The sequence below is a fragment of the Lissotriton helveticus genome, chromosome 2_1 (genome assembly GCF_964261635.1).
Source record: "Lissotriton helveticus chromosome 2_1, aLisHel1.1, whole genome shotgun sequence".
NCBI classification, from domain to species: domain Eukaryota; kingdom Metazoa; phylum Chordata; class Amphibia; order Caudata; family Salamandridae; genus Lissotriton; species Lissotriton helveticus.
In genome coordinates this window covers 689,619,264-689,639,417 of record NC_136059.1, presented here as the reverse complement: position 1 = coordinate 689,639,417, position 20,154 = coordinate 689,619,264, and the positions used below count along the sequence as shown (strand labels likewise).

General features: G+C 44.8%; 1 protein-coding gene across 8 annotated transcripts in view; it reads right to left on the bottom strand.

The window, feature by feature from the left end:
* Positions 1–20,154, bottom strand: part of SLF1 (SMC5/6 complex localization factor 1) — a 786,836-nt gene that overhangs the window by 222,598 nt on the left and 544,084 nt on the right. For all 8 annotated transcript variants that reach the window (XR_013607070.1, XM_078675388.1, XM_078675391.1 and 5 more), the window contains one exon: positions 18,942–19,111. Coding sequence is in view for 7 of the 8 variants with exons in the window: in XM_078675388.1 (XP_078531514.1) it covers positions 18,942–19,111 (170 nt within the window). In the remaining variant the exon portion in view is untranslated. The remainder of the gene's footprint in view (positions 1–18,941; positions 19,112–20,154) is intronic.

Sequence of the window (20,154 nt, the reverse complement as noted above, 5' to 3'; positions counted from 1 at the left end):
CTACAGAAATAATAGCATTGATGCGAGCGTGTGAATTGAGTGAAGGACTGGATGTGAATATTTATACTGACAGCCAATACGCCTTTGGCGTGGCTCATAGCTATGGGCGATTGTGGGCAGAAAGGGGTTTTTTGACATCACACGGACAAAGGATTCAGAATGGTCCATTGATATTACGACTATTGACAGCATTGACACTTCCCAGACGACTGGCTGTGATCAAATGTAGTGCACACAAAGCAGTGGTGGATGATGTAGGACGGGGAAATGCATTTGCAGATCAGACAGCTAAGGAGACGGCAAGGAAAAAACTCCCACAAATGTTTGTGGCAGGACCAGCTAGGTGGGTACCGGACGTTAATATGTATGCGAATACTATACAAAGTGTGCGGAACATACAATAAAAAGTGACTGAGGATGAGTTGAGGACATGGAAGGATGGTGGGGGACGGTTGGACTCGGACGAGTGTTGGACGGATGTGTCAGACAAAAGACGGTGGTTACTCCCAGATGCATATGTCCTCCCAGTGGTGACAATGGCTCATGGGCCAGCTCACATTAGTGCGAAGGGAATATGCAAACTACTAGACCCAGTATGGAGCAATAAGAACATTTCCAAGGTGGCAACCCATTTAGTGCAGCAATGCATGGTTTGTTTAAGACATAATCCTGGAAAAGGAACACCTGTTCCGGTTGGCAATTTTGCTCCCCCTTCTTTCCCTTTTGAAGTGATCCAAATGGATTATATTGAAATGGAGAGGGTCAACAACCTTAAATACGTCCTTGTGGTAGTATGCTCCTTTAGTAGGTGGGTGGAGGCTTTCCCAACTAAGGATTGTACGGCCATCTCAACAGCTAAGATGTTGATAAAGGAGTATTTTTCCCGTTATGGCTTGCCCCGGGTGATCTGGAGCGATAACGGCACATCTTTTAATGCTGAATTGATGAAACAGATATGTAAAGGACTGCAGATATCCCAAAAGTGTCATGAAGCACAACACCCCAGGCTGCGGGTTTGGTAGAGAGGTTTAACGGGACCCTTAAGCTGAAAATGGCCAAGATACAAGAGAGTACAGGGTTACGTTGGCCAGATGCACTTCCCCTGGCTTTGCTTTCCACCAGAGTGACAGTAAATTCTAAGACAGGTGTTTCACCCCACGAGGTCATTTTCGGCCGACCGGCAAATGTGTGGGGTGTCCCTAGACCTAAATGTTTCTCGGAAATAGAATATCCTTTGTTGATAGATTACCTGTATGCTTTGACTAAAGATCTCCGTTCTGTTCATCAGCAGGTAGCAGACACCCTGAAACCGCTGCCGGAGGGGCCAGGCCACAGCATACAACCCGGGGATTGGGTTGTCGTGAAGAAGTACCAACGGAAGTCCTGCTTGGAAACCAGGTGGTCGGAGCCAAGGCAAGTGCTCCTTACCACCCGCACCGCACTTCGGATCCAGGGCCGCAAAGCATGGACGCATGCATCTCATGTGAAGCGCGTACCCCTGCCGCTGCCATATGATGAATGGGTGAAAAACGGCGTCGCTGATCAAGAATGCGAAGTGGGTCCTCGGTATACACCCTTCTCGGATGCTTTGTTGAGGCCGGTTTCGGAGTGACTGCAATTGTTTTGAATACTCTTTTAGTTTAGTTTTGGACTTTTAGTTAGGAAACATGTACCCCTTTGGCCGTCCCATCCCTGAGGAGGAGCAGCCTTTTGCAGCTCCTTGTAGACCAGAACATGATTCTCCATGGCTTGCTCTGTCACGAAAAGGAAAAATTGTGGTCATTGTGATATTCATCATTGTATTTCTAATAATTCTTGGAATATTGTTTTTCCTAGATGAAGCCTACCCTGTTCATAAGTTTATCCCTACCCCTTCTGCCCTCCCCGAGCATAATATGGTTACTGTTGATTATGGCGAACAATGTCTGCGAAAAGGCTACCGTGATAATGTTTTTATTAAGACTCTACATCATGCCCATGCCGTGTATAATGTGACAGATTGTTGGGTTTGTGGGTTGCTCCCTTCTGCTGCATATAAAAAGGATAGATTGCTGGCACTTCCTTTAACACCTGTAAATAGTTGTGTGGGTTGGTACACCTTAATTGGTATGGTGAAATTCTTTCAACAGTCCGATTTTCTAGACCCTCGATTGCCTAGTACCTGGTCGTCTTTGACGATGCGTGTACGTGTACGCCCTATGCCCACCTCTTCTCTTGGACGGTTGTTTACTGACGGACGTTTCGATCAGACATTTCTGGAAACATGCTCGAGGAAAGTAGGACGATTTGTGACCCCTAATGACACTGATAAAGTGAGGGAAAGTTTTCTACAGTTGAACTCTTCTCTAGCTTATAGACACCCCCCTTCGACAAATAGTAGTGGTCATTCTTTGGTACCCTTGGCAGTTGTTGGGCCCTCATCATTTTTCTGTATCCAAGGGAGGGGTCCTATAAAGGTTGGGAATAGTTCCTGCAATGTGACCGCTTCGATTCGCCTACCCCTTAGTCCTTCTCTGGTCACTCCACCGAATATTTATTTTGTTCGCGGGGACAATGGATATCTGTGGTTGCCCGAGGGTTGGGGTGGGGTCTGCTATCTGGCTTATTTGCTTCCTCCTGTTTATGTAGCACCCTCAGACTATCATAAGACTCATCGTCGGTTTGCTATAATGCCTGAACAGCGTAAAAGGAGGGCTCTTCAAGCTGAGGATGTAGATCAGACCGACACTTCTTCGCAGCAATAGACGGATTTTTCTAAGGGCTTACTGCCGTTCTGGGGTCCCATCTTTAACAGTAGAGCTATTCGGAGACTGTCAAGAGTGATGGAAAAGGTAGTGAATGCTGAGGCTGACATTGCAGCTAATATGACCGTTGAGATGCAGGCTATGAGATTATTTACGATCCAGAATAGGATGGTGCTTGACGTCATCCTTGCAGATAGGGGTGAAGCCTGTCGCGTCATCGGGACGTCCTGCTGCGTGTATATTCCTGACTCGGCCCCGACTGTTAACTTAGCTGTACAGAAACTCCATAGATTGGCGGCTGAACTTCATCAGGACACTGGCACTTGGTCACTGCAGACGTGGTTGTGGGGTGTTTTCTCCTCTTGGGGCTGGAAGATTTTGATGGGTGTTGTAGGAGTTGTTGGTATATTACTGACTTGTTGCCTATGTGTTTATTGCCTTCCTCCTTGTTGTTCCTTGTGTGCCAGCAATTTGCGAGTTCCTAAAAGACCAACACGCCAATATCCTGTTTCCAATGATGTTGAGCTCCACGATATTCACTGGTTGATGCTTATTGATGATGATATTTTCGATTATTATCTTGCCTCGCTCCTAGAAAGTTGTGTAAAGACCCTACCTTTTGGTTAATAAAGGCTGCGCTCATGTTAGCCACATAATGCTAAAAGGAAGGTCTGATAGGTTTCATTTTTCGATGCCCCGCCCACTTATACCTACGCTTATGAGTTAGCATAATGTGTCTAACTAATGATATATTCATTTATGCATTTACGTTTATATTCTCTACTTCGTTATTCATTTATGTGTATGACAATATTCAGTTCTCTTAGCTTAGCTTGTGTGCCACCATTTTGTAGTGCTTCTCTCTGTGTGCGAGTCGCGCTTGCATCCCCCTCCCGTAGGAATAGGAAACACCCTGAATGCAGCAGTTTTTCGTTTCTTGGCTAACTGTGATCGAAACTAATAGCAAAACTTCTTATCAGAACTGTTCTCATGCGCTGGAGATGCTGAGGCCTAGCTCCGCGGCCTTGGACGAAGATAACAAAATGTTGCCATTGCAGGTGCAGATGCCTCTTGTGTGAGGCCATTGTTCACCCTCTCCGGGGTCCAGTACTTTTCCAGTATGGGCGTGTTTTATTCTGCTGTACCATGTTATAATGTATTGCTGTGATGAGATGGGTCATTCCTCTCGGCGCACTCTTAGGGGTGAGGTCGGACAGGGCCCTCTCATTTGGGAGTTTGTGGCCTAATAAAATACTCTGTTTATTCTTCTCCACTGTCCGGCTGACTTCTTACTTGGTAATTATAGGTGAGTGCGGTAAGTCACTCGGGTGGATTTGAGCCACGCTTATCACAGGTGCCATCGAAGGACATGTCCATCAAAATATTCTGGACATCTGCAGAAAAGCCAGTCGTCCTCAACCACGCATGACGACGTAAGGCCACCGTGGTGGAAATCGCCCTACCCAGCGAATCAGCGGTATCAAGACCACAATGTATAGTGAACTTGGCCGCATCTCTCCCCTCCATAAGAGCTCGGGAGAGAACTGTCCGAGCCTCTTCCGGACACTGAGGTAGCACCTGCTCAACCGCATAACATACAGAATGGGAATAGCGGCCCAAGAGACCGGCAGTGTTCATAGACCGCAGTGCAGAACTTGTGGAAGAATAAATCTTCTTGCCAAACTGCTCCAATTTCTTGGATTCCTTGTCTGGCGGAGCAGAAGGAAACGCACTCGGGACGTGGAGGCCTGAACCATCAAACTTTGAGGTGTGGGATGCTGGATGAGGAAGGCAGGGTCGCCTGGAGCTGGGCGATGGCATCGACCCACACCCTTATGCACAGGAGCCCCTGTGTTGGGACGGGACCAACAGCGGTTCTGTAGAAGAAGAAGCTGGCCGAAGCACTTCATTCAGTAGGTTGGTCCTGACAGACACTGTAGGGAGCTCGAGGCCATGAACCTCGGCCGCCCTAAGTAGCACTGTGGAAAAGAAACCACTCTCCTCCGTAGTAGCTGAAGGGGATGGTGGACCAGGGGCCGGAGCGTAATCAGGGCCACCGGCCCCCGCCTCCTCATCCCAGTCGGGGACGGACTCGCACTGTACTGCGAGAGGGTCTTCAAACCCTTCCCAATCCTCTCCTTCCTGCTCGAGGGGACGAGGACGTGGGTGAATATAAGGGTAAAAGTCCCCCATTGGCGTAGGAATCGGCGCCGGAAGACATCCCCCGGCATCGTGTCGACGTCGGAAAAGAAGCCGACGCCAGCGTTTGGCGTCGGCACCGGCGACGCTGGCATCGGCGTTGTCAATGTCAGTGGTGGCCGTACGGGGTCCACCGGCAAGAATGGGGAGCCCCTGCCAGAGCCATGGAGGCCTCTGGGCGTCGACGACATCAGGCCGTAGCCGCGACGTCGAGGAACACAGAACAGTTGGGCCCACAGGGCCCAAAGGCGATCCGAAGGGGGCCGCACGGACCGAAGATACGTGCCATTGAGGACACAAACTCTTGCAATTCGGCTGGAGTTGCAGATGGACCCGGGAAAGGTGGGGAGGCCAACGGTAACTGCTCAGGCTCCGGCGGAACCGCAGGACAGGTGCCATGACGAAGAGCGACGACGATTCTTTGACTTTTTGTGCTTCGCCTTACCTGACTCCGAATGTGAAGACTTCGAATGGTGGTGCTTGCTCCGCAACCGAGCCCTCGACCTCCCACGAGACCGGGACCTGGAACGACGTAGGGCCGACTCCCGAGCCTCCAGCCACTTTCGGGACCGCTCCTGCAAAGTTTTCGGGGTCATGGCTCGGCAGTGGGAACACAACTTGGTTTCATGGTCACGCCCCAGGCAGAAAAGACACTCACGTTGCGGTTCCGTCAGCGACATCGTGCGCGGAAGGGCTTCACAAAGCTTGAAACCGGGCATCCCTGTGCACCAGGAGTACGTTTTACTTACAATTCAATCAAATAAACACTTTAGTCAACAAGTTGACGGGGTACCGCTTTCTCCGGATCTGCGCTTGCTGGCGTGGAAAAAGAAAGAACTGACGTCAGCGTGCGTGGGCGCGTCTAAGTAGCTCCAGTGATGTTATCTCGGCGAATACGACGCCAGCGATGCACGCAGAGCCGTACGATGGCGCCTATCGACGACGCAGGGGTACTGCTGACAAAAGCTTTACGGATCCAGGCTGACGCCTGGGGATATTCTAAGGTAAGGAATCTATCACTAACGTGTCTCTTTCAGATATGTTTGCATTTATTGATTCCTTGAACATTGTATGTTCTGTATTATTTGTAATTTGGGAGTGTAAGGGGGGAGATGTGTTATAGCCTGAGCTGGAGTAGCTTCCAGCTCAAGAATTTTAAATATGTCATTATAGGAATGTTGAAGTTGGTTCCACGCAGGAATTCCACAAAGTCAGTTGATGTGTCTGACTAGTGGGGAAGAACTACGAGAAGCTGACTCATCTGGAACAAACGCGTTTAATCATAGAACTGGACGCTTGGAGAGTTTATTGCCACAACATTGGACCTCTCGGACATAGCCGGAAAGCTTGCATGAAGCCATTAGCAAGGACAGTGAATGCGTTTACCATAATCTGGCCTTGAATAACATACATTTAACCTTGGAAGAGGTCTTCCCAAACAGGGCAGCCATTAAAGAATGTTTCCCGCAGCCTGTGAAGCTATCAAATCCCTGGTTAACAGATCCACTGCACTTTCTTGAAACTACTGGTGATGCAGGCAGAACAAGCTAGGAGAAACTGTTATACAGCTTCTGCTAAAAAATAAAATTTGTGAGGTCGGGAAAGCCTATTAACAAACTCTGGGACAAGCTAAGGCCACCTGCTTATGTAACAATATGTTAGAGGGAGCTACTTTATTAACACTTTCTGCATTACAGCATTTCATGCACAGAAAGGGAAACAGAAGAGATGGATACCAATATACATTGAAATAGCTGAAAAAGGAAAAGAAAATGATCAACTTCAGAAACAGGAACAACGATTGGTGGGGGTGGTGCAACAGTTCTGATTTCAGAATGCCAGAGATCAAAACAGTATGGATGGAGAGTAGAGTGGTTCATCTCTGAAATATTCTCCAGAAACTAGGTAAATTGCTATCCCCACACCCTATAATAATGCAGTATCTTGATTGATTCCAATCTCTGGCATATAACACTGTTTAGCCATGACAAACATTTGTTCTTAATTATTTTAGGTACATTAGCGATTCCACTTATCATGGACCAAGGGCCACAGCCTATTATCCTTAATAGTGCATTGAGCATTTTAAACTCAAAAGGTGCTCAATAGGAAAAGCTAGAGGTTTCTGAATAACTTATTGGGCTACAGACCCACAGTTTAATTTCCTTCCATAATAAATACTTGATTCTAGGATAGATTGCTTGGCTGGAACTACAACTTCTGTTTATGTGGCCCTATCAATGGATATAAGCTGAGGAAGTTGGAGTTCCTGTTAGAAATTAAAGGAAGGGTGATACTATTTTCTGGGAAGTGGATTACGTTTTGTCTGGGAGCCTTGTGCTTTTGATTGCGGTTTCTAGGGCATGGAGTTCATCTCTTTTGCTCTCTTTTGATTCTTGAGTTACTATTACAATCTGGCAATTGTTTCTCTTTGAGCTTCAAATATGACCATCAGTTCACTATTTTGTATTAATGACATCTGAGATTTCAGAAGCCCTATACCCTGCTACTACCCGGGCTTTGCATTTTTTCATCATAGTCCTTACATATCCCTAGTGAGCCCTGTTCCAAATCTGTGGCTTGTTTGATCCTCTCTTGGCTCCTCTCTTCCACTATATACCTATCAAAGGGTTTCGATACAGCAGTTGCTTTGTTCCAGGGAAGGATATACAAGCCCTACCTGGGCTATGCTCTAGGCTCGCTGGCTCCCTGGCGTTTGAGTATTCACTGCCTAGAATTCGATGTCATGTCCAGAGAAACTGCACTTTTCAGTAGGGCTGGGTAACAAAATGGGCCACTGAATCAGTGTGTGGAAAATGAAGAAGTCTTTCTTGTACCTAGTGCATATTTTGTGGCGTACTTGTAGTGGGGTTCAAAGGTCACATTCTACTGATGCAGAAGCATTTCTACTCCAAACTTCTACCATAGTCTCTCACTCAAGTTTAATTTATTGAGCTATTAAAGTAAACATTTTCTCAGAGTGATCTATCTTCAAGCACGACAATTTTTTTTCTCCAGGTGACACATTTCTGTCAGTCCCCATCAATGGATTGCCACATGTGAGACTCCCAGTCTTCAGTTTTCTTTTCCATCTATTGAATCCATATCTATTCTCAATGATTTAACTTCAGTGGACAGCTCTGTAATTTTGGACTCAACTGCACTCAATTTCTTACCTATTGTTTTGTTTAGCGAATACTGTTCTGTATTGTGTCCATAGATGCTAAAGGGGTTAGACAACCACACTGATTCAACAAAACGTAATTGCCTGGAGGGTTTTCCTAAGAACACAGTGACAAGCGATGTCTGATTTACATTTACAGTTCAGCTGCAGAGTGCCCCAGGGCTCCTCCCTGAACCCCATCCTCTTCAACATCTATTTGGCTTCCCTCGCAGCCATCGTCAGAAAAAACTAGTTACTTACCTGTACACTATGGTTTTCCAGTATTATCTTTCATAGATTCACATGCTTGTATCTTCCCCGTCGTCATGGTGGGAGTCTCACGGTAACAGAATTACTATAGCAGTATCATAGAGTAAAACACTGCATAGAAAGTCTCATAGGGGACCATTATATTTGGTTGCCAAACCACCTCATTATTTGGATCAAAACTCAGCCAATCAGCTGCCAGCCCTGACATCACACTCCCCAGTAGAACCATCATACCTCAGATTTCCGACCCCGGGTGAGAACCAAGTATATATCCAGAGATAAGAGGTCTACCTGAGTAACGGGGAAGTGGAGGGTCGCAAGTGAATCTATGAAAGATAATACTGGAGAACCATAGTGTACAGTTAAATAAATAGTTTTTTCTCCAGTATTGAATCTTTCATAAATTTCACATGCTTGTATCAGACTAGCGAGCAGTGCTTATAGAAGATGCGTTGCTCAGGATAGAACCTCACAGACTGTGGGCTCTGCTCCTATTTTTTGCATATAAATAAACAGCATCTTAGAATAGTTTTTTTTTTTTTAATTGTACACACAGCATGTCTGTTGAACACACAGAATACCAATAAAGCAAAAGTATAACCTTGAAAGAAAGCAAATATATACACATTGATATATGTATATATATATATATATATATACATACATACATACATATATATATATATATATATATATATATATATATATATATATATATATATATAAACTCTTGAACAATACCTCAATTAAATAGATGGTGAAGAACTGCTTGTCCCACTGCTGCATCATGTCGCCATGCTGTATCTAGACAATAGTGTCTAGTAAAAGAGTGCACATTTTTCCACGTTACTGCTCAGTAAATGTCTGGAAGTGACACTCCTGCAAAAAAGGCTATAGAAGTTGCCATTTTTCTGGTGGAATGTGCATGTACTTTGGATTGGAGAGGATTACCGGCTTTGTCATGGCACAGAGAGATAGCCGAAGAAATCCATCTAGAAATACTGGCTCTTGAAAGTGCCAACCCTTTTCTTGGACCAGAAAATGCTACAAAAGGCTGGTTTGTTTTTCTGAACGACTTCGTCCTGTCAATGTAGAACTTTAGACATCTTTTGACGTCTAGGGAGTGTAGAGATTGCTCCGCAGGCGACGAAGGATCCTTAAAAAATGTAGGCAGTACCACAGGTTCGTTTGGATGAAATATGGATGGAACCTTAGGGATGAATTTAGGATTTGTCATCAAGACAACCTTGTCAGGACGAAATTGGAGAAAAGGTTCTGAAATCGAGAAAGTCTGAATTTCACTTACTCTCCTTGCTGAAGTGAGAGCTAAAAGCAAGGCCGTTTTCCATGAGAGAAATTGCAAATCCGTTTTATGTATCTGTTCAAAAGGAGACTTCATGAGTTGTGCTAGAACCAAGTTAAGCTGCCATGAGACTGTTGGACGGTGAACTGGAGGAAATGTCCTGAAAAGTACCTTGAGAAATTCCTTTATTACTCTCTGAGACCAGAGAGATGGACGGTCAGGATGTCTTCTATATCTTGAGATAGCTGCCAAATGCACCTTTATAGAAGCATGAGAAAGTTTTGCTCTAGCCAGATGCAAAAGATAAGGCAGGTTTTGTTCTGAAGAAATATTAAAAGGATGAAGATTTAGAGAAGCGCACCATTGACAAAACCTCCTCCATTTTGCCGTATAGGTCTTGATCGTAGAGATCGCCCGTGATTTGGAAAGAATCTCTCTGCATTCTTGAGAAATAATCAAAGATTGAAACTCATGTTCATGAGGTTCCATGCCAATAAATTGAGCGATTTCAAATTGGGATGAAGAATTTGGCCTTTGTTCATGGAAATCAAATTCTGAGTGAGTGGGAACTGAATCCTGGGTGCCACTGACAGCTTGAGGAGATCAGAAAACCACGCTTGTCTCGGCCAAGCTGGAACTATGAGAATCAAGTGGCACAGCTCTAATTTCATTTTCCGGATCACTTTTGAAATTAGAAGGAATGGGGGAAAGGCATATGCGAACATTCCTGTCCAGCACATTTGGAGAGCATTGCCCCACGATCCTTTCTGATGGAATCTGTTTGCGAAGGGCTTGCATTTTGAGTTGCGAACTGTCGCGAAAAAGTCCAGTGACGGGGTTCCCCATAGGCGGAAGACCTGGAACAGGTGATCCTGATGTAATTCCCTTTCGTGAGAGGCACTTGGAGATCTGCTGAGAGCATCTGCCCTCGAGTTGTTCACTCCCGGAATGTGCTGCACTTGCAGCGAGATGTTGTGGAGAAGTAACCACCTCCAAATCTCCTGCGCTTGTCTTGAGAGAAGTTCCGACCTTGTACCCCCATGTTTTAGCAGGTAAAACATGGTAGTCGTGCTGTCGGTTCTGACTAGAACTGTGGAACCTCTGATTCTGGGTAGAAAAGCCTGTAATCCCAAGAACACTGCTTTTAACTCTAGTAGGTTGATGTGAAGTTGCGATTCCCTTTCTGACCAATGTCCTTGAATTTCCAAGTTTTGAAAATGAGCCCCCCAACCTTACAGAGATGTGTTACATAACTGTGATGTTGAGGCTCGAATATCAGATCTTTCGTTAAGTGTTTTCTGATTGTCCACCACGACAGAGCTCTTTTTATCTGAGGAGAGATGGACACTCGATCTTCAAAAGATCCTAGAGATTGGATCCACTGTTTGTCCAGAAGTTCTTGAAGAGGCCTCATATGTAGCCTGCAATTGGGAAGCAACGGGATACAAGAAGACATCATTCCCAACAATGACTTGTAGATCCTCACTGAAGTGAACTGCTTTTTTCGCAGAAGAGATGCCAGATTTAGTATCTTTTGAACCCGTTCCTCTGAAGGGTAAGCTTTCGCTTCTTTTGTGCGAAGCATAGCTCCTAGAAACTGAAGAGACTGAGACGGGAGAAGACATGACTTTTCCATGTTGACTTTCAAACCGAGACGACTGAAGAGATCCATGCAACGCTGCAGAGAGAGCTGCGTTTCCTGAAATGAAGCGCCTTTTATGAGCCAGTCGTCCAGGTACAGGAAGACTTGAAGTCCTAAGTGAGCTGCCACTGGCGCCATACACTTCGTGAAAACCCTTGGGGCTGACTTCAGACTGAATGGCAAGACTTTGAATTGGTAGTGGCGCCCCGCCACCATAAAGCGAAGACATTTTCTGTGTTTTATGTGGATTGGAATATGAAAATAAGCATCTAAGAGGTCCAGGGATGCTCGATAGTCTCCCCGGCAAAGAAGTAGTAATATTTCTTGAAGGGATAACATGCAAAATGAAATCTTTTTGATGCATTTGTTCAAACTTTTAGGTCCATTACCTGCCTCCATTTCCCTGTAAGTTTTTTCTTTATTAGAAAGAAATGTGAATAAAAGCCTTTCCCTTGTTGATGACGTGGCACATCCTCTATTGCCTCCTTTCGCAAGAGAGATAACATTTCCATTTTTAGAGCTGACAGGTGCCGCTGTTTTCGGAGGATAGGAGGCTGATGCGGAGGCTCCTGTATAAATTCCAGGGTATGGCCCTGATGGATTATGTCCAAAACCCATTTGTCCGTTGTAATGGACTTCCATGTTTGGTAGAATAGAGCTGACGTCACTGTCTTCTATTAGACTGTTGAGGCTTGCCTCTTGCCGATGGTTTTCCTCTTGTCTGTTGCTGATATGTGGTACCTGAGGAGCGAAACTGCTGACCACTTGAGAACTGGCGATATCCCTGTTGATTGTAAGGCTGATATCTGCCAGATTGATATGCCGGTCTCTGAGTATATTGTCCTCTTGACCCTCTCCTTCGAAAGGATTGAAACTTCCCTTGTTGCAAAGATCCTAGTGCCCGTGCCGTATTAGTGTCGGCCTTGATGCCTTAAAGGGCTTTATCAATATGTTTACCAAACAGATTTTCTCCGTCAAATGGCATGTCAATTATCTTAGTTTGCACTTCAGGTCTAAACGAAGTATCCTTAAGCCATCCCTGTCTTCGCAGCGCTACAGCCGCTGCCATCTGACAAAAGGAAAGCAACAACATATCCATGGCTATATCGATGGACTCAGAAGCCGCTCTGGAACCATCCTGGATTATGGTGGCTGCCTCTTCTTTTTTATCTTCTGGCAAGTGAAACAATAAAGGAGCTATATCCGACCACATCTGGCGATTGTATCTACTGAGGAAAGCTAAGGCATTTGCAGCCCTTATTGCTGCTGCTGCCAGCACAGCAAAGCTCTTCCCCGCTCCATCCATGCGTCTTCCTTCCTTGTCCGGAGGCGCTGCAGTTGTTGATACCGGATTTTTTGAGTTGCATTGCACTGCATGCATCACCACAGATTCCGGCCGTGGATGCCCAATTAAACACGCTGGAGAAGATTCAGGTGCCTGATAATTTTTTTCTATCCTCGGTACCGAGGCTGCAACGGCTGCAACGGCTGCAACGGAGGCAGGGTTTTTCATCAATTTTAACCCTTCTTCCCAAATGAAGTCTATAATTGGGATTGATCGGAAGGATTTACGTGATTCTTCCTTAAAGTCGTAAAGGAAACATTCTGCCTCTTTGACTGGAAGCGGGAGCTCAAATCTCTTTGAGGCCTTCGCCATTATATCATGGAATCCTCCAATATCTTGAGAAGGAGAAGTGGCTGGCGACGGCGATGGAGATGGTGTAGTAGGGATAACATATTCATCCCATTTATTTCCAACTGGGCTATCTCGAAGAAGCTCACCTTCCTCTGGTTGATCTCCGTCACTTTCTATCAGATCATCTCTGATTGTAACAGGAGGGGAGCATATTTTTTTAATGGAATGTGTAGGTAGAGGTGGAGGCTGAGCCTTCTGAACCTGACCAGGACTTGTAACAGACTTTGAGGTGGAAGTGTTTGCCTCTGGGAAACGGCGATAGTAGTCATTTATCATATGGCGAAGGTCTGTTACTAGGAAAATTGGCATAGAGACAGTTTCCTCTCTCACCTCTTGTTGCACCTCCTCTTCTTCTTCATAGTCGTAAGATCTTGGAAAGAAAAGACCTCCTGCACCTCCTGGTACTCCTCATCATCAGTGTCTTGACTTTTTATCTGTAGCTGGGATGGACTATAAGCTACTCCAGATTCCTCACCCTTAGACTGCATTTCCAACAGAGTTGAAGGTGGCAACTGTGAAACCTTGGTCCAACTAGTAAAGTCAGTAGATTTTTTCGTCGTCGACGGGTGGAAGGACTTTAAATTAATGGAGGATTTTGTCTTCGGAGACTTGAAATGCGTTGTCGACGAGTCTCCCGTCAATAAAGTTCCTCTCGTCGTCGAAATTCGGAATATCGTCGACGCTGTCATCGACGTCAATGGTGTCGTCGTCGCGGATGCTGTCGACAAGGTTGTCGGCGGCGGCGCGGTCGACGACGGTGTCGAAGCTGATCTTCCCGTCGACGAGTTCGACGTCGAACCTTTCGTCGACGGCGTTGTCTTCGTCGTCGACGAAGCTGTTGTCGTCGAAATCGTCGTCTTCGATGGTGTCGTCGTCATTTTGACAGGAATTACAGCTGGAGATGCTCCTACCTTGGATGAGGGAGCAGATGACACCTCCCTTGAAACAGAGGGTCGTTTCAACGGTGTTTGAGGCAAAGAAGATGAAGAAGACTCTTTTTCTTTGGTTTTTTGCTTTTTAGCAATCAATTTCTCTTCAGGAGCCGAAGACTTTCTTTTCTTGGGAGTCTGAGGATTAACTTCTTCTTCAGAGACCGAATCTGAAGTGGACTTCTTCTTTTGAAGCCACAATAATAAACGTGCCTCCCTGTCCCTCAAGGTTTTATCCGAAAAAGTCCTACAATGCTTGCAGTCTTTAGGGACATGTTTAGGGTGGAGACAGTATAAGCAATCCTTATGTGGATCCTCAGAATAAAGTCTAGGTTTTCCACAGGATCTGCAGGGCCTGAAAAGCCTCTTTTTATAGCTTTCAGCCATTGTAGTTAAAGGAAAAAAACAGTACCTCAATCCAGAAGCAAGACAACGTTCAGTTGAGCAAAGTGAAATGTTCACAGGAAGTAAACTGAGCAGAGCTCAGGGAGACTCCTCTTCACACGAAGGCGGTTGGAAATCTGAGGTATGATGGTTCTACTGGGGAGTGTGATGTCATGGCTGGCAGCTGATTGGATGAGTTTTGGTCCAAATAATGAGGTGGTTTGGCAACCAAACATAATGGTTCCCTATGGGACTTTCTATGCAGTGTTTTACTCTATGAAACTGCTATAGTCATTCTGTTACTGTGAGACTCCCACCATGACGACAGGGAAGAAACAAGCATGTGAATCTATGAAAGATTTAATACTGGAGAAGCCATGGACTAAACATCGCCTCCTACGCCGACGACACCCAGCTGATCATCTCCATCATTAACGAACCCACAGCCACCAGAACCAACTTTCACAATGAAACGAAGACAGTTGCTACCTGGATGCAAGGCAGCTGCCTCAAGCTCAACTCGGACAAGACTAAAGTACTCATCCTGGGACCCACCCCCTCAGCCTAGAACGACTCCCGGTGGCCCGCCGCACTAGGAACTCCTCCCACCCATACGGATCAGACATGCAACCTGTGCATCTTACTGGGCTCCTCGCTCTCAATGAACCTCCTAATAAACACAGTATACTCATCCTGTTTCCACACGCTCTGCCTGCTTTGAAAGACATTCATATTGCTCCCAGTAGGATCCAGAAAGATGGTCACCCCAGCACTCATTACCAGTAGATTTGACTACAGCAACACACTCTACGCCGGCATCACCAAGAAACAGTTCAGGAAGTTACAGAATGTGCAAACCGCAGCAGTCAGACTGGTCTTCGACATTACCCGCCACAGCCACATGACACATTGCCTCCGACAACTTCACTGGGTCCCTATCAACAAGAGAATCACCTTCAAGCTCCTCACTCACGCCAACAAGGCCCTCCACGATGCAGGACGAGAATATCTGAGCCACCGGCTAGCTTTCCACACACCCGATAGACAACTTCGCTACGCCTATCTCGCCCTGGCCTCCGTCCCACGGATCCACAAGACTGAACCCAGAGGAAGATCCTTTGCTTACCATGCCTCCAAGACCTGGAACACCGTAGCCCTCCACCTTAGGCAATCCGCGCTGTTGACCCAGTTCAGGAAGGACCTCAAGAGAGCTGGCTCTCCGATGAACCTCCACAACCAGATGGATCAGCATCTCCGCCCCCCCACCCCCCAGCGCCTTGAGTAGTGGAGCTTCACAAAACCCTTTTTGATTGATGGTGAAACTCTAGCACTTTCCCCAGAGGGCAGCAGCCTGGAGGGTTGCTTCCAGAGCAAGATGGGCTGCCAGAAGTCAATCTTTACGCCCGATGCCCCTATTCTTGGTGCCGCCTCATGCAGTGTGGAGCTGGTTTGAACATTTTTGCCAAGGTGGATTTTAGTTTTTAGTCAACGATGTGTCTACTGACTAGCAATTTTCACATGATCTCCGTTTTTTATCCTCTATGGTAATCTGCAACTCTTCATTTTCTTCATCAGCTCAATTACGAACTTTTAGACGGAACGAGTTTCTATCAATGGTACTGTATAATCCACCTCTTAACCACAGTTGTAGGACATTCTATCAATGTTCTCCTCAATAATTTTACAGATTTTTGCAAGACTTTGTTTCCAATCTTTGACTTTGCCTTTGTCGTGCAGGCTCGCCCAGATGCAAGACTTTACTCCTTTCTTGCCCATCCATCCTCGTGCAAGACTCTTTTGCATCTTGTTCCATCCTCTCCTGTCCAAATGCAAGACCTTGTCCTTGACACCTGTCTAATCCTGTTGTAAGGTTTCTTGTCACACTTCTAATTTGTTTTCTGATTGAACTTCCCAACATTCCTAGTACTGACATTAAGGACCTTTGTTAGCTTTAATTTGGTAAGATGTATGTTACGGGTATGTGTTGGAAAGAATATATCTTGGAATAGTTCTCACCATTATGCCACTTTTGTTGCAAATACATAGCGTGTTTCTATTCTGTACCCAGGACCTAGTTCATACACCGCTGTTAGTTCTTCCCACATTTCAAGACTCATGGACTCTGCATAAATGGACTGCAACCTCGAGCTTCCCAATCTACTAGCCCCCTTGCCAAACCATGCTTGTGCCTGTGGAACTAGACAGTGCTGAAGTGGCAGCTGCCATCATGGGCCACAATGCTCTTCATATTCGTGACAATCTGGAGACAGAAACCAAAATGTATTGCCCTAGTCAGTCCCCTTTCTGGCACTAAGACAAGGGGATGATAGTTGATATTGTCTAGAGGACTCTCTGAAAGATCTCATGGCACCAGTGGACAAAACGAACTCTGTGATATCAACGACTGTCAAACCAAGATTTTTCATTTCCTGAATGAGTCTGACTAAGCCAGCCTTCTCTGCTTCAGTAACAGTAGTCTGTTTGTCCGACTCTCTTGTAGTATCTAGGGCAGTGTTTCCGAAACTGTGGGTCGGAAGACAATTTTTGTTGAGTCTCTAAAAGCTCAGCAATAAATAGAGGTGGCTTTAAATTCTGTATTTATCTTGTCACATTTGCCGGTCTATAAAGACAGAGGTCAAATGTCTGGCCAAGTCTTCTGACCAATTGCTGCGTATTTGTTTCTCTCAGTTTACAGTCAGGAAAAGAAAAGTGAAATGAAATGTACAGTAATCTTGGATGGATATAGAGAGTGTCAAAGGAAAGGCTGTTGATGTCATTTGTTTGTAACACACAAGAAAATGTACATACTTGTAAACTAACTGTACACATTCTGCAGTTAGGAAGGAAACAATGAAGCACATTTTGTTGTAATTCTGAAATGTGAGGGAAACAAAGATTTTAATGGGATAAAACAAATCTAGAACCTTTACTTGGTGATGCACAATTAATGAAACCCAATTGCCACAATATATCAATACAGTTTTATGAGGAAAACTATATGTCTGTGCAAACCTGGTGGAAAATACGCTGTCCGTAATTGACAGTGCGCCACCAAACAATGCTTAAATTAGATTAGAAAATTGACTGCCTCGTGTTCATTAAAGGTAGGTTAGTCACGAAAGTTTCTTGTACTAAACACTGGGTTGTGGTTTTAAAAAGTTTGGGAAGCACCCATCTAGGGAGGCCAGATAAAACGGCTAGGCTTAGTGTCAAGCATATATGGAGGGATTCACTGGTCTAACAACCACTCTACCTGATGTAGAACGGTTGCACACACAATTATAGTGATGCCCATATCACCAAAGGAAAAAGAAGAATTGATGGACAGAATGCAGAACAATGTCATACATACACCCCAGTACAGAGATCTGGGCTCCCCTTGAAATTCCAGTTTAAAATCAGCCATATGCAAATCAGTCTTGACCCCGCGCCCAATGGGAACAGTCCAGCCCAGTGCGACCAGTTATTATAAACACAGCAATTCATTTTTTATGCATAGGAGATTAGGTGATTTGCCCAGAGCCAACGCCGGGACTCAAACCCGGTTCCTCAGATTCGAAATTGGCAACATTGGCCATTAGGCCACATCCATATTTCTAAATTTATGTGCGAAATCATACACAATTAGGCTGACTTTGAATGATTACATAAAGTGAGCAAATTCTCAACACAAAAAAAGCAGCAAACGATTTTGTGAAAAATCCTAGCTTCACACAGTGTGTAGCAAATGGCAAATGGGTTCAGCAGGAGAGTGGTACAGTATGTAAGGAGTGCTGTGTTTTGGAGGATACTCGCAAATATATTACTAAAGCATTTTGTGGTAGTGCACTGTCATTTACAGACAGCATAATTTCCATTTACAGTTTTACTGGTAAAACTATATAGCACAGAAATGATAATGCTGGGAAATAAGGTTTCAGTGAATACTTATAATTTGTGTATCACTAAGTAAAAGTGTCTTGATTTATTTTGATTCTATTAAAATATTGTTTTTCATCACACATCTAAATTACAAAAAATGGGCTTAATTTTTGCTTTCATAACTGCTAATATATTCTTAAATATATGTACAGTTCATATCTGGTATTTAAAGTTGTTTGTGTTACAAACAATGTCATCCTGCAGCCTTTCCTTTCCCATTCCATGTACCCCAGCAAGATGACCACATAGTTCACTTTACAAACTTCTCTCAGTTTGCAGCAAGACAAATTACAGTAAAATACCACCTCTAAGTTAAAAGAATAGGCAGCAGTTCAAGGCATAGCCTGATATTTGACCAGTGTCTTCAAAGCACAGCAAATATCACAAGGGAAATACAAAATTTAAAGGCATCTTTATTTATTGCTCTTTCATGACCCACCAGAAATTGGCCAGCAACCCACCAGTTGGTTGCGATCCGCAGATTGGGAAACGCTGCTCTTAGACATTAGTGGATGTGGAACTATAACATGGGGAAAAGATGCCTGACGTAGGTGAAAATCACAAAGCTTTCATCCAGTCAGTAACTTAGAGACATCACAGGTCAGATAAAGGTCAAGAAATGTGTCAGGTCAGAAGCTGTCCCCCAAAGCGGAATAAAGCTGGCGTGGAGATGTTATAGTCATTACTTACGGGAGATCAGGTAGAACGTCGGCGTGGCTCCGCTTTTCATCATTCAGAGTCAGTAATGCCCTTTGAGACCCCAGGCCAGGACGCTGCCCTGCTTTCCTCCCTTTCACTTTTTGTTCTCGGCGCTCCTCACATGTACCCATTCGGCTTAAAGCCGGCAGATAGGAGCAGACCTGGTAGGCAAAGCAAAATAACATTTACTGATTCGGAGGTTCTTTAAGAAAACTAAAACTGCTGCTCTCTGCACATCATATAATTAAAAACGTTATCAAGTCTTTTACTCTGAATTTTTAAGCATGAAAAAGTGTAATCAATAAATAGTGGCCTTCTCTGCAAGGTCACCTTAGATTTTCACCTTTTTTTAAAACTCTACTTTTACTTGACTGTGAACTCTGCACATTACCACTGCTAACCAGTAATAAAGTGCCTATGATTCTGCTTCCCCTCTAAAACACGCGCTGAAATTGAAACTCCCTATTTGGCATATTTAATTGGGATGGAAAATTAAATGTTATGTGCACGCTGCAAAGAATATTAAACATTATTTCTGTCAGGAGCACCACTGTGGTCTGGCTAGGCTGCTGTTTAAATGCACTGTAGTGACTCAAGGCAGGGAAATCTGCCTTTGCCATATAGAAAATGCATATTTTTAATATTCAGAATTCACTCAACGTGTGCCTCTTAGGAGCAGGGCGCTAATACATAGAAATAGGGAATACCACATTTTGGGGTTACCGTGCCCGCACAGTGAAATTAAAGGCAACAGCTATCTCACTCTGTAGGTCCGGCTATATCTTTCGCAAATAGGCTTCAGAACATCTTTATTTGCCACCCCACTTAGGGAAGTGCTAGAAAAATGCTTCATAGTTATTTCCTGCTTAGTTTTTAAAATCTCACTTAATGGTGAAGTCAGATTTTTGATAACTTTAGCTGAAAATTAACTTTAGAAAAACATGCCTGTGCCAGAACTCGATTAAAACCATTCTGCCACTCATCACACATCAGGCGCTCTAATATATATCTTTGGCTGGGAGAGTTCACAACTGTGCGCAGAGGACAATGGCTTGCCTTGGGCACAGGACAAATCAATGGGTGTAAACTGTTGATCACTTAGAAGGCATTAGCTATCTGGGTGTGGACAGTAACAGATGGCAAACAAAACTGTATCTTTAACATTAGCTCTTTTAGATTTGGTGATGCAAAGAAGAGAATCTTC